Genomic DNA, 19248 nt, shown 5'->3' with positions numbered 1-19248 from the left:
GACAGAGTAAAGTTCCTCTAGAGAGCGCAGTGGGCAACCAATGATTTTCTTTGCAGAGTTGATGACCCTCTGAAGGGCTTTCTTGTCTGCCTCTGAGCTGCTGGTGTACCACATAGAAATACAGTACGTCAGCACACTCTCGATGGTGCAACGGTAGAAAGTCACTAGCAGCTGCTCTTGCAGGTTGTTCTTCCTGAGGATCCTCAGAAAGTAGAGCCACTGCTGTGCCTTTTTGACTGCCGCTATGGTGTTTGTGGTCCAGGAGAGATCCTCAGCAATAATGGGGATTAATTAAAGATAAAATGGGGCACGAAGATTATGGGGCAAGACTGTTGTGGGTCAAAACAGTCATGGAACGGAAGTATCAGGCAGCAAAACACACGACAAGACAGTCCTGGGATACAGTGGTCTGAACATGTCAGCCAGGAGCAAATCACTGTGAGAAAAGAACGCACCCTCAGGGTGGAGATGAGATGGAATTTCTTTAGCCGGAGTTTGAATCGGTGGAGTTCATTGCCACAAATTATTGGGTATTTTTAAAGCTGACATTGGTGGATTCACGATGAGTAAGGGCATCAAGAGTCATGGGGAGAGGCAGAAGAATAGAGTTGGGAGGGAAAGATGGATCAACCATGATCGAATGGCGGAGCATACTCGATAGGCCAAATGGTCTAATGTCACTCCTATGTCTTATGGTATAAATAAAATATGCAAATAAATTTCCTCTCTTCAACCGAAAGATAGAGCAAATTCACTGAACATAAAGATATGCATATTGAGTCGTGCCATCTACAAAAGCCTGTGCAATAATGATGACAATATAATATGGGCCCACACAAAATGGGGAGCTGGCACAGAGGAGGAGTTGACAACTCATTCAGGTCATCAATGAATTGCATTGAATGGTGGCACAGACCCGAGGGACTGGGTGGCCGTTCCTGCTCCAATTTACTTCTTGACTTATTGACATTAGCTTTAGGGTCCTAATATCCACACCAGATTCACACTGGAAGGGGAGCGAATGCGCAGGGCAGTAGGTAAAGAGCAGAGAGACAGTGAGAGGATTCATAGCATGAGGATTTGAGTTTAGAAGCAAGGAGTATTGTGTGCAGTTCTGGTCTCCTAATTTGAGGAAGGGCATTCTTGCTATTCAAGGTGTGCAGCGTAGGGTTACCAGGTTAATTCCCGGGATGGTGGGCCTGACATATGATAAAAGAATGGGTCGACTGGGCTTGTGTTCACTGGAACTTAGAAGGATGAGAGGGGATCTTACAGAAACATATAACATTCTTAAGGGATTGGACAGGCTAGATGCAGGAAAAATATTCCTAATGTTGGGGGAGTGCAGAACCAGGGGCCACAGTTTAAGAATAAGGGGTCGGCCGTTTAGGACTGAGATGAGAAAAAACTTTTTCAGTTGTGAATCTGTGGAATTCTCTGTCACAGAAGGCAGTGGAGGCCAATTCACTGGATGTTTTCCATGCGAGACTAAGATGGAGCTCTTAGGGTTAACGGAATCAAGGGATTTGGAGAAAAACCAGGAACGGGATACTGATTTTGGTTTATGATCAGCCATGATATTGAATGGCAGTGCTGGCTCGAAGGGCCAAGTTGCCTACTCCTGCACCTATTTTCTATGTTTCTACGAGACTAATGGCACAGCTTTTCCGAACATCCGGGACAAATGCCCTGCGTGGCCTCTTTGTGCTGTGAGTTTCAATATTGTTGGCACATATTATTTTGCCTTTGCAGTAAAGGTGCACGTGATCAGAGGCGTGGTGGTCCCACGACAGGGTTTCGTTTTCCCGGAAGGGTAACCAACTCTCGGAAAGACAGCTCTAGTTTAAATTTGCTCTGCCCTATCACTGATAACAACGTCACAGATGCAGTGTGTCAAGTTGCCTTTTTTGGGGGAAAAGCATCTGCAACTGAATATATAAATAGTGGGTCTGGCCGAATGCACTAAAGGAGTTGCCTTTGAGTCTCCGGAGTACAGTATTCAACGAGCATTTGGTAAGTACAAAATATTGGTGAGGTATGATTGATCATATCATATCTAACTTTGATTACATGAACTTAAAAGTATAAGACTGGCCAGGTCGGGTGTGGATGCAGAAGTCAAGGACACGCAGCGGGAACGAGCGGCAAAATAGCGCAGCGGCAGAGTTGCTGCCTTACAGCATCAGAGACCCGGGTTCAATCCTGATTATGGGTGATGTATGTCCAGAGTTTGTCCGTTCTCCCCAAGGAATTTCTCCGGGATCTCCAGTTTCGTCTAACACTCCAAAGACGTACAGGTTTGTAGGGTTTTTTTGGGGGTAGAAATTGTAAATTTTCATTGGTGTGTGTAGAATGTTATCAGTGTATGGGGATCGCTGGTCGGCGCGGACTCGGTTGGACCTGTTGCTGCGCTGTATTTCTAAACTAAACTATAACAAGTATGATCTATAGCGCCCTCATCTGCAGTAAATGATTTCACCTTGAGAAAATATAACTCAGCGTTGAAGAACTGGAGCTTTAGATAAAGCAATGAGATAAAGTTATGCAATGAAATATGTTGCCAGTAATCTCTGCGATAAATGAATAACCATCTGGAAATGGTTCATTAGCGCAACATCTTATTGACCAGTGGAGCGCCGATAAGGGTCTCGATCCGAAACTTCACCCATTCCTTCTCTCCAGAGATGCTGAGGTACTCCAGCTTTTTGTGTCCATCAATTGAAAACACCATGTTGGGAGAGGCAGTGTATATTGAGGTGCAAGTATAAAAATAAAAAGGGAAGAGGAATGGGAATGGGAAGCACAAATAGAAAGATCTGATACAACAGAAAGAGAGAGCAAATTCACTGAATTTAAAGATGTGCCCATTGAGTTGTGCAGTCGACAGATGCCCGCACAATAACGATGACACAATATGGGCCAACACAAAATGGGGAGCTGACACAGAGGAGGAGTTGAGAACTCATTCAGGTCATCGATGACCGCATTGAATGATGGCACAGACCCTGATGGGTGGCCGATTCCTGCTCCAATTTACATCTTGACTTATCGAGGTCAGCGTTTAGGTCGGAATATTCACACCAGGTTCACACTGGAAGGGGGGGGGTTACGAATGTACGAATGTAGGTAAAGAGCGGAGAGACAGCGAGACTAATGGAACAGCTTTTCGGAATATCTGGTACGGATGCCACGCTGAGCTTTTTTTTTTGCTGTGAGTTTCTGCATTGTTGGCACATATTTTGCCTGTGAAATAACTGTCTACGTGGTCAGATGGGTGATGGTTCCAGGTAAGGCTTTCTTTTTCCCATAAGTAAAAGTGAAACTGACTCCAGATTCCCGAAAAGGCAAATCTATCTTCCCTAATTCGGCCCTATCCGTAGATAACAATGTTACTGAGATAAAGTGATGATCAAATTGACCGTAATCTCCTTGATAAATGAGTAACCATCTGCAACTGAACATATAAATATTGGTCTCGAAGCCCTCCGTTTCTTCCTCGACCGTAGAACCAGCCAATCCCCATCTACCAACACTCTCCTCCGCCAAGCAGAGCTGGTTCTTACCCTTAACAACTTCTCCTTTGACTCCTCCCATTTCCTCCAAACCAGAGGCGTAGCTATGGGCACTCGCATGGGCCGTAGCTACGCCTGCCTCTTTGTCGGGTACGTTGAACAATCCCTGTTCCCGGCGTACACCGGCCCCATCCCGAACTCTACCTCCGCTACATCGACGACTGCATTGGTGCTACCTCTTGTACCCATGCAGAACTCACTGACTTCATACACTTCACTTCCAATTTCCATCCTGCCCTTAAATATACCTGGACTATCTCCGACATCTCCCTCCCGTTTCTGGACCTCACCATCTCCATCACAGGAGACAGACTAGTGACTGACATCTACTATAAACCCACTGACTCGCACAGCTATCTGGACTACACTTCTTCCCACCCGGTCTCCTGCAAAAAGTCTATCCCCTACTCCCAATTCCTCCATCTACGCCGCATCTGCACCCGGGATGAGGTGTTTCACACTAGGGCATCAGAGATGTCCTCATTCTTCAGGAAACGGGGCTTCCCCTCCTCCATTATAGATGAGGCTCTCGCTAGGGTCTCTTCTACATCCCGCAGCTCCGCTCTTGCTTCCCCCTCCCCCCACTCGCAACAAGGACAGAATCCCCCTTGTTCTCACCTTCTACCCCACCAGCCAGCGGATCCAACAAATCATCCGCCAACATTTCCGTCACCTACAACGGGACCCCACCACTGGCCATATCTTCCCATCCCCTCCCCTCTCTGCGTTCCACAGAGACCGTTCCCTATGTAAATCCCTGGTCCACTCGTCCCTTCCTACCCAACCCACCCCATCCCCGGGCACTTTCCCCTGCAACCGCACGAGATGCAACACCTGTCCCTTTACCTACACCCTCAACTCCATCCAAGCACCCAACCAGTCTTTCCAGGTGAGACAGAGATTCACCTGCACATCCTCCAACCTCATCTATTGCATCCACTGCTCCAGATGTCAACTTATTTACATCGGCGAAACCAAGCGCAGGCTCGGCGATCGCTTCGCTCAACACCTGCGCTCGGTCCGCGTTGGCCAAACTGGTCTCCTGGTGGCCGAGCACTTCAACTCCCCCTCCCATTCCCAGTCTGACCTTTCTGTCATAGGCCTCCTCCAGTGCCATAGTGAGGCCCACCGGAAATTGGAGGAACAGCACCTCATATTTCGCCTGGGCAGCTTGCAGCCCAGTGGTATGAACATCGACTTCTCCAACTTTAGATAGTTCCCTTGTCCCTCCCTTCCCCTCCTCCTTCCCAGATCTCCCTCTATCTTCCTGTCTTCACCTATATCCTTCCTTTGTCCCGCCCCCCTGACATCAGTCTGAAGAAGGGTCTCGACCCAAAACGTCACCCATTCCTTTTCTCCTGAGATGCTGCCTGACCTGCTGAGTTACTCCAGCATTTTGTGAATAAATACCTTCGATTTGTACCAGCATCTGCAGTTATTTTCTTATATAAATATTGGGGCTGACTGAATGCACTAAAGGAATTGCCTTGGACTCCTCTGAGTACAGTATCTAATGAGCATTTGGTAAGTACAAAATATTGTATGGTTGATCATATATCTAACTCTTGATGACATGAAATAAATATTAGAAGCCTGGGCAGGTGAGGTGTGGATGTGGAAGTCTCCTCATCTCCATTCTAAATGGCCTACCCATTATTCTTAGACTGTGGCTTGTATGCGCTGGAATTTAGAATGATGAGTGGGGATCTTATTGTAACATATAAGATTATTAAGGGATTGGACATGTTAGAGGCAGGAAACTTGTTGTTCCCAATGTTGGGGGAGTCCAGAACCAGGGGCCACAGTTTAAGAATTAGAACGGAGATGAAGAAAAACCTTTTCACTCAGAGAGTTGTAAATCTGTGGAATTTGCCTCAGAAGGCAATGGAGGCTAATTCTCTGGATGCTTTCAAGAGAGAGCTTGATAGAACTCTTAAAGATAGCGGAGTCAGGGGGTATGGGGAGAAGGCAGGAACGGGGTACTGATTGTGAATGATCAGCTATGATCACATTGAATGGCGGTGCTGGCTCGAAGGGCCAGATGGTCTACTCCTGCACCTATTGTCTATTGTCTATTATATTGAACTAAGCAGGCCAGAAAATATGAATAAAAGAGAAGAGAAAGTGAAGAGGAATGGGAAACTCTGTGTCCCATAGTTCTGCTCTCCCTCCCCCTCTCCCAGTCACAACAAGGACAGTTTCCCTGGTCTTCACCTTTCATCACACTAACCACTGCATCCAACACATTATTCTCCGACATTTTCATCACCTCCTGTGTGATCCCATTAATCATTTCTTCCCATCTTCACCACTTTCCGCCTTCTGCAGGGATCGCTTCTATTGCAACTCCTTGGTTCAATCATCCATTCCCACCCAAACCACCACCTCCCCAGGTACTTTGCCCTGCAACAGCAGAAGATGCAACACTTTTCCTTATACCCCCTCCATCGGCTCCATCCGGGGATCTAGACAGTCCTTTCTGATTGGACAGAGGTTCACACGCACCTCCTCAAACTTCACCTACTGAATTCAGTGTTCCCAATGTGGGCTCCTGTACATCGGCGCGACCAAACGTAGAATCGGCGATTGTTTCGTTGAACCATTTGGTCTGTCGAGGCCTACTGGATCTCCCGGTTGCTAACTATTTTAACTCCTCTTCCCATTCCCATACTGACCTTTCTGTCCTGGGCCTACTCCATTACCAGAGTGAGACCGCATGCAAATTGGAGGAACAGGACCTCATATTTCGCCTGGGTAGCTTACAAACCAGCAGAACATTGAATTCTCTAATTTTAAGTAACTTCTACTAAAACTCCCTTCCCCTCCCCCCGTGCCACCTACCCCAACCTGGTCATTTAACCAGTTTCACAGTTTGCCACGATGTATCCCTCTTGAAATCACACCTTCCCCAGCTCTCAAACGCGCAGCACCCTGCTGAGGTCATTTGCTGCCAGCCCTGATTTGTCCTGGGCATTTCCAGCCTCCTCTTCTCCCTCTCCACACCCGACTTGCTACTTTCAGTTTGTGGAAGGGTCCCAACCCAAAACGTCACCTATCCTTTTGCTCAAGAGCTGCAGCCTAATCTGTTGAGATACTCCAGCACTTTGAGTCGATCTTTAGTACAAGTAGAAAGTTTCATGAAAACAGAAAATAAGTGAAAGTTCACTAAATTAAAGTGTGTTTTAATTCCTGGAAATCAGGCTTCAGTTTTCCCGTAAGTAAAACTAAATGTGACATCCTGATTCCTGGAAAGGCAACTCCAGATTCTATTTACTCTGCCGTATTTGTAGATTACAACTGCGCTGATATAAAGTGAGTTTCAAGTTGACTATATTCTCCTTGATAATGATAAATCTACAACTGATTAATTGAAGTACGGTAACTCAAAGGTTGTCACACCTAGATAAATAAATAGTGGGGCTAGCTGAAGGTATATTGCCTTGGAATCCTCTTGGTACAGTATCCAAAGAGCATTTGGTAAATACAGGACATGCGATGAGGGGTAAGGGGAGCAAGGGCGGAGCTGCGGGGTGCCGAGGAGACACGTGTGAGGGCCTCATTTATGATGGGAGAGCAGAACCCCTGTTCCCTAAAGAATGAGAACATCTTGGATGTCCTGGTATGGAAAACCTCATCTTGGGCGCAGATGCGGCGTAGACAGAAGAATTGGGAGTAGGGGATAGAGTCTTTGCAGGAAGCAGATTGGGAAGGGATGTGTCAGAGATGGTCCAAGTCAATTTGATGGAAATTGATGGTGAGGTTAATGAAGTCCATGAGTTCTACATTCCTTTATCATATTATTTTTTTTGCCTATCTTTCATTTGTTCTATATCTCTCTGCATCATTGTCTATATCTCTCGTTTGTCTTTCCCGTGACTTTGTCTGAAGAAGGGTCTCGACCCGAAATGCCACCCATTCCTCTCCAGAGATGCTGCCTGGCCTGCTGAGTTACTCAAGCATGTTGTGTCTTTCTTTGATTTAAACCAGCATCTGCAGTTCCTTCCTACACATTGTGACTTTGAGGCACTGGTTACCAGTATATTGGTCTATAGAGGAAACATTTGTGACTTTGCCCTTGTTATTTGATTGGTTGGCAGACAGGAAACAAAGAGTAGGGATTAACGGGTCCCTTTCAGAATGGCAGGCAGTGACTAGTGGGGTCCCACAAGGCTCGGTGCTGGGACCGCAGCTATTTACAATATACATTAATGACTTAGATGAAGGGATTTAAAGTAACATTAGCAAATTTGCGGATGACATAAAGTGGGTGGCAGTGTGAACTGTGATGAGGATGCAGGGTGAACTGTGATGAGGATGCAGGGTGACTTGGACAGGTTGTGTGAGTGGGTAGATGCATGGCTGATGCAGTTTAATGTGGATAAATGTGAGGTTATCCACTTTGATGGAAAGAACAGGAAGGCAGATTATTATCTGAATGGTGTCAAGTTAGGAAATGGGGAAGTACAAAGAGATCTGAGTGTCCTTGTTCATCAGTCACTTAAAGTTATCATGCAGGTACAGCAGGCTCTGAAGAAAGCTAATGGCATGTTGGCCTTTTTGACAAGAGGAGTTGAGTATAGGAGCAAAGAGGTCCTTCTGCAGTTGTACAGTGCCCTAGTGAGACCGCACCTGGAGTACTGTGTGCAGGTTTGGTCTCCAAATTTGAGGAAGGATATTCTTGCTATTGAGGGCGTGCAGCGTAGGTTCACGAGGTTAATTCCCGGAATGGCGGGACTGTGTTATGTGGAAAGACTGAAGCGACTAAGCTTGTATACGCTGGAATTCAGAAGGATGAAAGGGGATCTTATTGAAACATGAAAGATTATTAAGGGATTGGACACATTAGAGGTAGGAAACATGTTCCCAATGTTAGGGGAGTGCACAACCAGGGGCCACAGTTTAAGAATAAGGGGTAGGCCATTTAGAACGGAGATGAGGGAAAAAAAATTCAGTCAGAGAGTTGTAAATCTGTGGAACTCTCTGCCTCAGAAGGCAGTGGAGGCCAATTCTCTGGATGCTTTGAAGAGAGAGCTAGATAGAGCTCTTATAGATAGCGGAGTCAGGGGGTATGGGGAGAATGCAGGAACGGGGTACTGATTGTGAATGATCAGCCATGATCACATTGAATGGCGGTGCTGGCTCGAAGGGCCGAATGGCCTGCTCCTGAACCTATTGTCTATTACTTTTGGTCGCCTCTTTAAATATAAATTTAAAATGGCGCGACACAATTTTCCATGCATAAAGCCATGTTGACTATCCCTAATCAGCCATTGTCTATCCAAATGCTTGTAGATCCTATCTATCCCTCACAATTCCCTTGAATAATTTACCTTTCACTGATGCCAGGTTCACTGGCTTGTCGTTCCATAGTTGTCCTCACAAATCTTCTAAAATAAAGGCAGAGCATTATGCACCTTTAAGTCTTCCGGTACCACAACCGTGGCAAACAAAGATACAAAAGTCACAGCCAGAACCCCGGGAATTTCTTCGCTAGCTTCTCACAATGTCCTATGATACACCTCGTGAGGTCCTACAACTAATTAATTAGTGCAACAGCCTATTGACTAGCAGAGCATCCTTTTGAAAGTAGCATGTTACGAGAGGCTGTGTGTTAAGGTACAAATGCTGTGCTCAGGGCAAGCGATGAAACTTTGCCTCATGAGGCTTCACGGAGGAGGCGGAGGAGAGAGTGATAGCAGGAGAAAGGTCAGTTTTCCTTTTTTTGTGTGACACTTCCTTGGTCTTTATGCTGTGGAGATGGCAGTTAGGGCAATTGTATGCCCTTCTTGCAGGATGTGGGTTTGTCCTTGCAACCTTTCTAAAATGACACAGCATTCTGCACATTCCAGTCTTTCCAGCATCACAACTGTGGTGAAGAAAGATACACCAGTCTCCACTGAAACCCCAGCAGTTTCTTCCCTCGCTTCTCACAACGTCCAAAGGTATACATGGTCAGGCCCTGGGGGTAAGTTCATTTTTATGTGCCTGAAGACATAGTGTCCATTGTAGTGAATGGATGACTATGTATAGTGGGGCTCTACAAAGCTTAATTCATAGCACAAAAAGTAACTTAGTCCCAAGTACTGCTAGTATGGTTGATTATCTGAATGGTGTCAAGTTAGGAACAGGGGGCGTACAACGAGATCTGGGTGTCCTAGTGCATCAGTCACTGAAAGGAAGCATGCAGGTACAGTAGGCAGTGAAGAAAGCCAATGGAATGTTGGCCTTCATAACAAGAGGAGTTGAGTATAGGAGCAAAGAGGTCCTTCTGCAAAGAGGTCCTCACACAGGGCCCTAGTGAGACCGCACCTGGAGTACTCTTTGGTGTTTTGGTCTCCAAATTTGAGGAAGGATATTCTTGCTATTGAGGGTGTGCAGCGTAGGTTTACTAGGAATGGCGGGACTATCATATGTTGAAAGACTGGAGCGACTAGGCTTGTATACACTGGAATTTAGAAGGATGAGAGGAGATCTTATCGAAACGTATAAGATTATTAAGGGGTTGGACAAGTTAGAGGCAGGAAACATGTTCCCAATGTTGGGGGAGTCCAGAACAAGGGGCCCCAACAAGGGGCCCTCTCTTTTTCAGTCAGAGAGTTGTGAATCTGTGGAATTCTCTGCCTCAGAAGGCAGTGGAGGCCAATTCTCTGAATGCATTCAAGAGAGAGCTAGATAGAGCTCTTAAGGATAGCAGAGTCATGGGGTATGGAGAGAAGGCAGGAACGGGGTCCTCATTGAGAATGATCAGCCATGATCACATTGGCGGTGCTGGCTCGAATGGCCTCCTCCTGCACCTATTGTCTATTGTCTATTATGAAGACAATTCAAGCTACATAAAGATGCCATATATCTGGTGATAAATGGTCTTCAATCCTATCATCATTCTTGGGTAGCACAGTGGCACAGCGGTAGAGCTGATGCCACACAACGCCAGGGTTGGATTCTGGGGGAGTGTGCATGTTCTCCCTGTGACTGCGTGGATTTTTATCTGGGTGCTCCAGTTTCCTCGCACATTCCAAAGTCGTGCAGGTTTGTAGCTTAATTAGCTTCTGTAAATTGTCCCAAATGTGTAGCATGCAAAAATGAGATAGCATAATACTGATGTATGGGTAATTGGTGGTTGGAGTGGACTCGGAGTGGGCCAAAGGGCCTGTTTCCACACTGTATCTCTTTCCAAATTCCAGAGGGAAAAGAAGGCAAGGGAATGTAATAAATGGCAGGATATCATGTGTAGAGGTGCATGTTATCCTGAAAGTAACAGGAGATGTGGGTGAAGTGGTCGGGAAGGTATATGGAAGACTTGTCCTATTGACCAAGGCACAGAATGCTAGTGTAGAGAGCTAATGCTGGGATAGTACAAAACATTAGTTAAGTCACAGGAAACATACTGTGCACAATTCTGGTCACCACACTCCACATATGTGATAGTACCAGTAAGTTGCTGAGATGATTTACAAAGATATTGGCAGGATGGAGAAAGCTATAAAAAGAAACTATCCAGGCTGTGATTATTTTATTTGAAAGAAAGGAGACCGAGACAAAGGAATAAAAAGTCATAGAGAATGGGAACAAGCCCTTCAGCCATTTGTCCATGGTAACCTAGATGCCCCATGCAAGCTAGATCCATTTGCCCATATCCCCCAAACCTTTACCAATGCCTTGAACAACTATAACGTAATGTCCCAACCTCTATACTCTATACCCTAACTGATGAAGAAAAGCTTTCTTCCCCACACTATCTACCAGTCATGCCACTTTCAGGGAACTTCCTGAATCCCCTGCTATACAATACTCTCTAGGGACCTACCACTCACCCTGAAGGTCCTGGCCTGGTTTGACTTCCCAAAGTGCAACACCTCGCACTTATCTGCATTAAACTACATTAGCTATTCCTCAGCCCACTTGCCCTGCTGATTAAGTTCCTGCAATTTTTGATAAACATCTTCACTGTGTACGATACCACCTACTTTAATGTCATCTGTATTTTTTCATAATTATGCCTTGAGCTTGCTCTCTTTGGATCCCATGCAATCTAACCATCCAGAGCAGTTTAACTTGTGGAACATCGGTAAAGGATTAGCTGAAGTCCATATAAACAACATCGATGGCCTTGGCCTTGTCAACCTTCTTGGTTACTTCTTCAAAAATCTCAAGCAAATTTGTAAGACACTTTCTTCCACATTCAAAACCATGCTGCCTATCCCTAATCAGTCCATGTCTACCCAAATGCCAATATATCTTTTTGCTCAGAATCCTCTCAAGTAACTATCACCACATATGTTAGGCTCACTGGTCGATAGTTCCCAGGCTTTTTCTTGTAAACCTCATACAGAGGGAAAACATTAGTCATCCTCTAGTCACCTCACTATGTATGCCCTTGTGTAATGATGATTTACATATTTCAGACAGGACTCCTGCAATTTATTTTTCAGCTTCCTGTAGTGTCCTTGAATATTTCTGATCAGGCCCAGGAACCTTTATATGCCTTAGGAAACCCAGCACCTCCTCAACCATAATGTGGACTGCCCTCAAAACATCTCTAATAATAATAATAATAATGCATTTTATTTATATAGCGCTTTTCATATACTCAAAGACGCTTTACAGAGATTTTGAGAACATAGGGAAATGAATAAATAGATAAATAAGTAAATAAATAAATGAACAGAGAAAGGAGACAGAAGGTGAGGTGACCTTCAGTGGTTGAAGGCAGTACTGAACAGGTGAGACTTCAGCGATGTTTTGAATGTGGTGAGTGTGGAGGAGTCTCTAACGGTTTGGGGTAGTGAGTTCCATAGGGTGGGAGCAGCGATGGAGAAAGCCCTGTCCCCCCAGGATCTGAGATTGGTCCGGATGTGGGGGGATAGGAGATTGGCAGCTGCAGAGCGGAGGGTGCAGGTGGGAGTGTGCCTGTGGAGGAGGTCGGTCAGGTAGGATGGGGCCAGGTTATGGAGGGCTTTGTAGGTTATGAGGAGGATTTTGTACTGGATTCTCTGGGGGATGGGGAGCCAGTGGAGTTTATAAAGGACGGGGGTGATATGGTCACGGATCGGGGTGTGTGTGAGTAGACGGGCAGCGGAGTTTTGAACGATCCCAAGTTTCCTCATCACCATGGTAAAAGCAGAGAAAAAACACTCACCGAGGATCTTGCCTTTCTCCCGTGACTCCACACATAGATGACCACTTCAAGTTTAAGGGGCCCTATTTTGTCTCTGCTTATCCCCTCTTTCCCTTAATGGGTGTAGAATCTTTTTGAATTCTCCTTAATCTTGTCTGCCAGAGTTATCTCCTGCCTCCTTTTTATCCTCCTAATTTCTCTCTTAAGTATGCTCTTCAGTCCCCTAAATGCCACCAGGCAAAAACTTGATCTCAGCTGCCTATATCTAACCGACACCTTCTTTATCCTTCTCAACATCCAGCCTCCCTACTCACTCCTGCCTTGTCTTTCACTCAATCAGGAACATGCGTGCCTTGAACTTTCACCATCACACTATTAAAAGCATCCCATTTTGCAGATGTCCCTTTGCCCACAAATACAATACAATACAATACAATATATCTTTATTGTCATTGTACCCAGGGGTACAACGAGATTGGGAATGTGCCTCCCATACGATGCAATAATTTAAGTAATTAACAGCAACCCAACGAAACGAAACAATTGTAACAGTTTTTAGACAGGGTAAAGTGCAAGTTGATCTATGCGTTGTGGCCATCCGGCTCAGCAGGACCGGTTCATAGCAGCTATGGCCCTGGGGATGAAGCTGTTCCTGAGTCTGGAGGTGCGGGCGTAGAAGGCCTTGTATCATCTGCCCGATGGAAGGAGTTCGAACAGACTGTTGCAGGGGTGTGAAGAGTCTTTGTGGATGCTGGTAGCTATTCTGAGGCATCGTGTGTTGTAGATGCCCTCCAAGTCTGGTAGCTGTGTTCCGATGGCCCTCTGAGCTCTATGGACTATCCGCTGTAGAGCTTTCCTTTCTGCCTCCGTGCAGCTGAGGTACCACACAGGGATGCCATGCGTTAGGATGCTCTCTATGGTGCAGCGGTAGAAGGTCGTCAGCAGCTGTTGGGGTAGACCAGACTTTTTCAGTGTTCTTAAGTAGAACAGTCTTTGTTGTGCCTTCTTGACCAGCGCAGCAGTGTTATTCGACCATGTTAGGTCCTCCGAAATGTGAGTGCCCAGAAACTTGAAGCTGGACACTCTCTCCACACTGTCCCCGTTGATAGAGATCGGGGCATATTCCCCGTTATGTGACCTACGGAAGTTGATGATCAGCTCCTTGGTGGTATTTAGGGACAGGTTGTTATCCGAGCACCAGTCCGCCAGGTTCTGCACCTCCGCTCTATAGTTTGTTTCATCCCCGTTGGTGATAAGCCCGATCACCGTTGTGTCGTCTGCAAACTTGACAATGGTGTTGGTGTCGAATGCAGGAACACAGTCGTGTGTGAAGAGGGAGTAGAGCATGGGGCTCAGAACACAGCCCTGTGGTGTGCCGGTACTCAGGGTGATAGTGGAGGACAGGTGCGGGCCCATTCTCACTGCCTGCGGTCGTTCCAGCAGGAAGTCCAGGATCCAGTCACATAATGACGAGCTGAGGCCTAGCTGGTGGACAAGCTATTCTAACAATTTTGTCACGTTCCTGTCCAATATCATCAAAGCTGGCCTTGCCCCAATTCAGAACTTTGACTTGTGGGCTGGTGCTTGAGAGAACATACCCGGATGACATCTTGAAGAACCATGATGTGCCAGACTATACACTGAGCCGGGAAGTCTAAAGTCTATTATTGGGCAAGATAGAGACAAGGAACAGCAGGACCACTTCTGGCTAAAATTTCCTTGATTCAATGATTTAGCAAGCAATGTAACAGATTCTAATAGTTCAGAATTAAGTAAAATTGGATTTGCAAAACCCCAAACTAAATTTTAGAAATAATTTAGAATCTGATAAGTCTTTCTGTGTATCACATTCCGAGTCACTTCACCTTACTTCCATAAATCTCCAAATTTGCTCTTGCCGCCATCTCTCCCACTACTTCTCATAACTCGCCAAGTTTCAGGCCTCTTCGGCAACACCTGACCGCAACTCCCGTCAATGTATCCATCAGACTTCAGCACATTAACACCTCGATTGCCAGCACCCTTCTAAGTACAGAACACCTATTTCTACCAAAGTACAGAACTCTGATGCCCCCTCACAATGCCTCCAGTGACACTAGCTAGAGGCCACAAATCCCTGAAGTCAACCTCGCATTCTTGACACTGTCAGGTCCTTAATTTACAGACACACATTAAGGTTTCGTGGGGTACATAACATGGGTGTGTGGATGGAGCAAAGGCGTGAATTAACCCTCCTTCACATTTAATGCACCAACAGACTTTAGGAGTTATATTGCTTCCATGTACTCCAATATGTCAACACCATCATCAACATTTTAATAATGCAGCGAGATGCTGGAAATAAGTTTAATATTTAAAAGATGCCCGAAAATGGCAGTGAGCTGTTTCCCATCTCTCATTTGACTCTGCACACAGTCCATCCTCCAGATTGAGCTGTTGGGATCCCAGTCACCAAGAAGACACTTCCACAGGATATCGGGATGATGTGAGATACTCCTGTCTGCGAATCACTCTATCATTTTGGGGGGAGTAGTGTCACATGGTTGAGAGATACAGAGGGAAAACAGGTTCTTCAGCCCACCGGGTCCGCGCCGACCAGCGATCCCCGCATAATAACACTCTCCTGCACACGCTAGCGACAATTTTCACGTTTACCGAGCCAATTTACCTACAAACCTGTACGTCTTTGGAGTGTGGAGAACGTACAACAGACAACACCCATGGTCAGAATCGAACCTGGGTCTCTGGCGCTGCAAACACAATAAGGCAGTAATTCTACCGCTGTGCCACTGTGCTGCCCTAGAGGTTTACCTCTTTAATATTAGGTACTCAAACATCCTTGGTGTTTACTGCAACTATTTCCCTTGCAGGAGAAGAGTCACCATGGCCAGCGAGGAATGTAAAACTGTTGCTTCCATAAAGACGGCGGTGAGGAGCATCACCAAAGCATCTGATGTCAGGGAAGACAATGCTTTGTTCTTGCAGCCATACAGTAACTGGGAACAATTCCTGATGCCTGGCCCACTTTCTGTAGCCATTTTAGGTGAAATAATATTCCTTTCTGCAAGAGAAGACTTTGCAATTGACAAGGGTATGCCCAAGGAAGGATTTAAGTTCATAAAATATCCCAAATCATTCCGTGCCTCTTTAGTGCAAGTGAGCAATGAGGGCTGGGAGGCTTTTCAGATAGCTCACAAGAACATGGACCAAATCCGGCTTCTCTCCATGACAGTCCCGACTGACATGAGGGAAGTTGTGAAGTTCCTCATGCAGAAGAATCCAAAGATCACTGAAGACTTCCTCCCGATCCCTCTGAAGAATATCAAATCTTCTGCAAATAAATGCTTGAAGCTTTCCACGGCTGTGGAGGAGAAATTTAACGCAGTCATCCGTCTGATCAATGAACTACTGGAGGCCTGCACAAGCTCCAAAGGAGTATATGAGGATCAATTACAGGAAATACAATTTAAAAAGGAACGTGCTAAAATGCAGGAGGAAGCAGCTAAAGAAAGAAAAGCCATGATAGAAGAAAATCATAAAAAAATGGAAACCCAAATGAAGGAAGCAAAGGAAGATTACAAAGCCAGCATGGATGATATACCAGTTGGCTGGGATGCTGCGGGCATGGTTATGGCAGAAACACTTGTGAATGGTGTCAGTGCATTAATCAGTGGAAGCATGTTCAGGGCTATTTCCTCTGATGAAAGCAGTAAAAAATGTCATAATTCCAGCGATCATAACTCCAATCCGAATTCTGCTGAAGAAGTTGAGAATGATATCATTTATAAAGCGGAGGCTCTACAAAATGTTATAACAGACCTTCATTCTTTCCTGAGCAAGGATAAAAATATTAACTTGGGTAAGTTGAAAAGTGCGGGCGCAGCTGATATTTTAAGCTTTTGCAAAAGTGGATTGGATGGTTTTCAACAGAAAGCAACAGATGGAGTGGACTGCAAAGATAAGCACACAGCATTGAAGATCTGTGAAGCAGGAATTGGAATATGTGAGGAGATGGAAACAATGCGAAAATCTACACACGCTGACAAAAAGAAAATGGCTGATACAGCTGCGAAGTTCAAACAAGTGATGCAGGATTCAATTACATTCACCTCTCGTAGCAAGGGAAAGACAGGGTCCATGGGGTTAACTGCCAGTCCACCAAACATTGCCACAGCTCAGCCAGCAGGGGGAAACAGCGGTGTACAGATGGCCAGTCTCAATGCCAGGGTCAAAGTGGAGCAGTCTGCAGCACAGCTGCGAACCTCACAGGAGATGTACGAAAGAAGCTTTGAGAATGTAAAGGAGAATAACCAAGAGCTCCAACAGATCCTGGAAACTCTGCAGCATTGTAATGTTCAGGAAATAGACTTTGATAACACTGTGACGATGCTCTTGAAGGGATTGGATGCTTTAGGCCGTGTGAAGGAACAATGGGGGAAGATGGTGCTCTTCTTCACCATGATGTCAAACCTGATCGAAAGCTCTCTGAACCCATCACTTCTCAAATTCACGGAGTACAGTGAAAAGATTTCCGGCTATTCACTGAACCAGCTGACACAGGATCTACTGTACACACAGATCTCTCAGGCCACTAACATTGCGAGCCTTGTCCACATGATTGCTGAAACCTATGTGCAAGTCTCCACCCACCACCTGATGGACCGAGTCAACAGCCTGGGGAAATTACTGGGACTCGACCCAAATCGGGACAGATTTAAGTTTGATCGGGAACATGAGAAGTTTGGATCAGACTGCAATGAAGCATCAAAAGCCATAGAGGATCTTGTTCTGAGGAACAAAGACCAGTATAAAGAACGTGTGCAGGCGAGAATAGATAGGATGAATAACAGTATGAAGGCCTTGCTAGCCCCAGCCACTCCAGAAGAAATTCAAGAAATTCAAAATGCCGTGCAAGGAGGCATCCATGAGGGATATGTGGAAATAGCAGAGGATGTCATTGATGATTTTCAGTAATCGTCTGCTCCTTCACAGACCTCACTTCCACTTCCCAAAGATCAATGCAGTTTATCATTTCTATCTTCATTATATTTTAATAAAGAGGGTGTTGCTTTTTTTTGTGAAGGGGGCAGCAGGTTACATGAAAAACAGCATCTTAGACAATAGACAAAATATTGAATGCACGTAGTCATTTTCCAAGGGCAAGGGAATCAAGAACGAGAGTATATATGTTGAAAGTAAGAAGGGAAAGATTTAATTGGAGCCCGAGCTGCAATGTTTTACACAAAGGCTTGTGGGTACATGGAATGCGCTGTCAAAAGATGTCATAGAGGCAGGTATAGTAACATTTATAAAATATTTCAACAGGTACATGGATAGGAAAGGTTTAGACAGTTATGCCACAAACGTGGCCAATGGAACTAGCTTAGATGGGCAACTTGGTTAACATGGATGAATTTGGCCGATGGGCTTGCTCCCATGCTGTATGACACTTTGAATCAAAACATCAAAGAATCAAAACATTTTCACGTAAATTTATTACAGTGGAAGAAGGTGGTGAGCGAAATGGGATCTGGAGCCTCAGAAGCAGAGGCACTGAGTCTGAACCTTTCTAAGGTTAAGTCACAACTGAAATATTCACCAGTGTTGTAGTGAATGATTTGATGATTCTGGAGAGAGTGAAGGAATAGTTACAGCAGGATTAATTAAATAGAATAAAACTGTTCTCATTAGCAAGTCCAGTAGACACTGATTTTAAATAATAGACAAATGGCACGTGATCTGGGAGTGAAAGGACTCGTCCAGAAAGTGGTTATAATCTGGAACTTGCTGTTTCTAAAGATGATGGAAATATAATTGATTGTAGCTTTCCAAGGAGATTTGGGAAGGCATGTAAGCTAAATAAATTGAAGCTCCATATAAATAAATTATAGGGCTCTGTGTAAAGTGGAAGGATGAGGTTGAATAGATTTCTTGCCAGACACCTAACATTAACTCAATCACCCAATTGCCCTCCTCCTGTGCTACTAATTCTGTGATTCAGTAAAACATCTTGCATTTCTGATTTATTATTTGTTTATTAGAATAGAATTGTTTTGAATTGCTTTAATTGAGACTTATGACGAGGATCACATTTGCCCGAGATTAAGCTGTTTGTAATTTGCTAAAGATATCCCAGAATATGTTCAATTTTTCGCATTAACTTTTCAATAAACTGTTTATGCTTGATGAGGTGTTTGACCAAATCCTTGAATTTTCTCACATTCATTGATAATTCCTTTAAGATCACCAATGTGTCTTAATGACATCTATATACTAAAACTCTTGTTTGTTTGTTCCTGAACTACAGCCAAAACGGCACACAATTTTAGGCCCACCTTACTCACCGTCGTCCCTTTGGTGATAATGGGAGAAGTTTCATTGAAATCGGTGTTATATTTTTAAAGTTATTCACATTTTAAAGTTAAAATCTATTTCCAAGGGAGGGTGGGGGGAGGGGGATGAAGGGAGGGAGGGGGAGGAAGGAAGATAAGGGGGGGTGGGGGGGGGAGGGGAGGGGTTAGAGGGGGATGGGGGGGAGGATAGGGTGCAGAGAAACAT

The 19248-nt window shown here is 45.1% G+C and overlaps 1 protein-coding gene across 1 annotated transcript; it reads left to right on the top strand.

Moving 5' to 3' along the window:
- Window positions 1-1891: 1891 nt before the first annotated feature.
- Window positions 1892-18859, top strand: LOC144596745 (uncharacterized). Its single transcript, XM_078405490.1, has 2 exons — window positions 1892-2013; window positions 15561-18859. The coding sequence occupies exon 2, from the start codon at window positions 15574-15576 to the stop codon at window positions 17662-17664; it is 2091 nt and encodes a 696-aa protein (XP_078261616.1). The 5' UTR covers window positions 1892-2013; window positions 15561-15573; the 3' UTR covers window positions 17665-18859.
- Window positions 18860-19248: the final 389 nt, after the last annotated feature.

The sequence above is a fragment of the Rhinoraja longicauda genome, chromosome 9 (genome assembly GCF_053455715.1).
Source record: "Rhinoraja longicauda isolate Sanriku21f chromosome 9, sRhiLon1.1, whole genome shotgun sequence".
NCBI lineage: Eukaryota > Metazoa > Chordata > Chondrichthyes > Rajiformes > Arhynchobatidae > Rhinoraja > Rhinoraja longicauda.
This window is presented reverse-complemented; position numbering and strand designations above follow the sequence as displayed.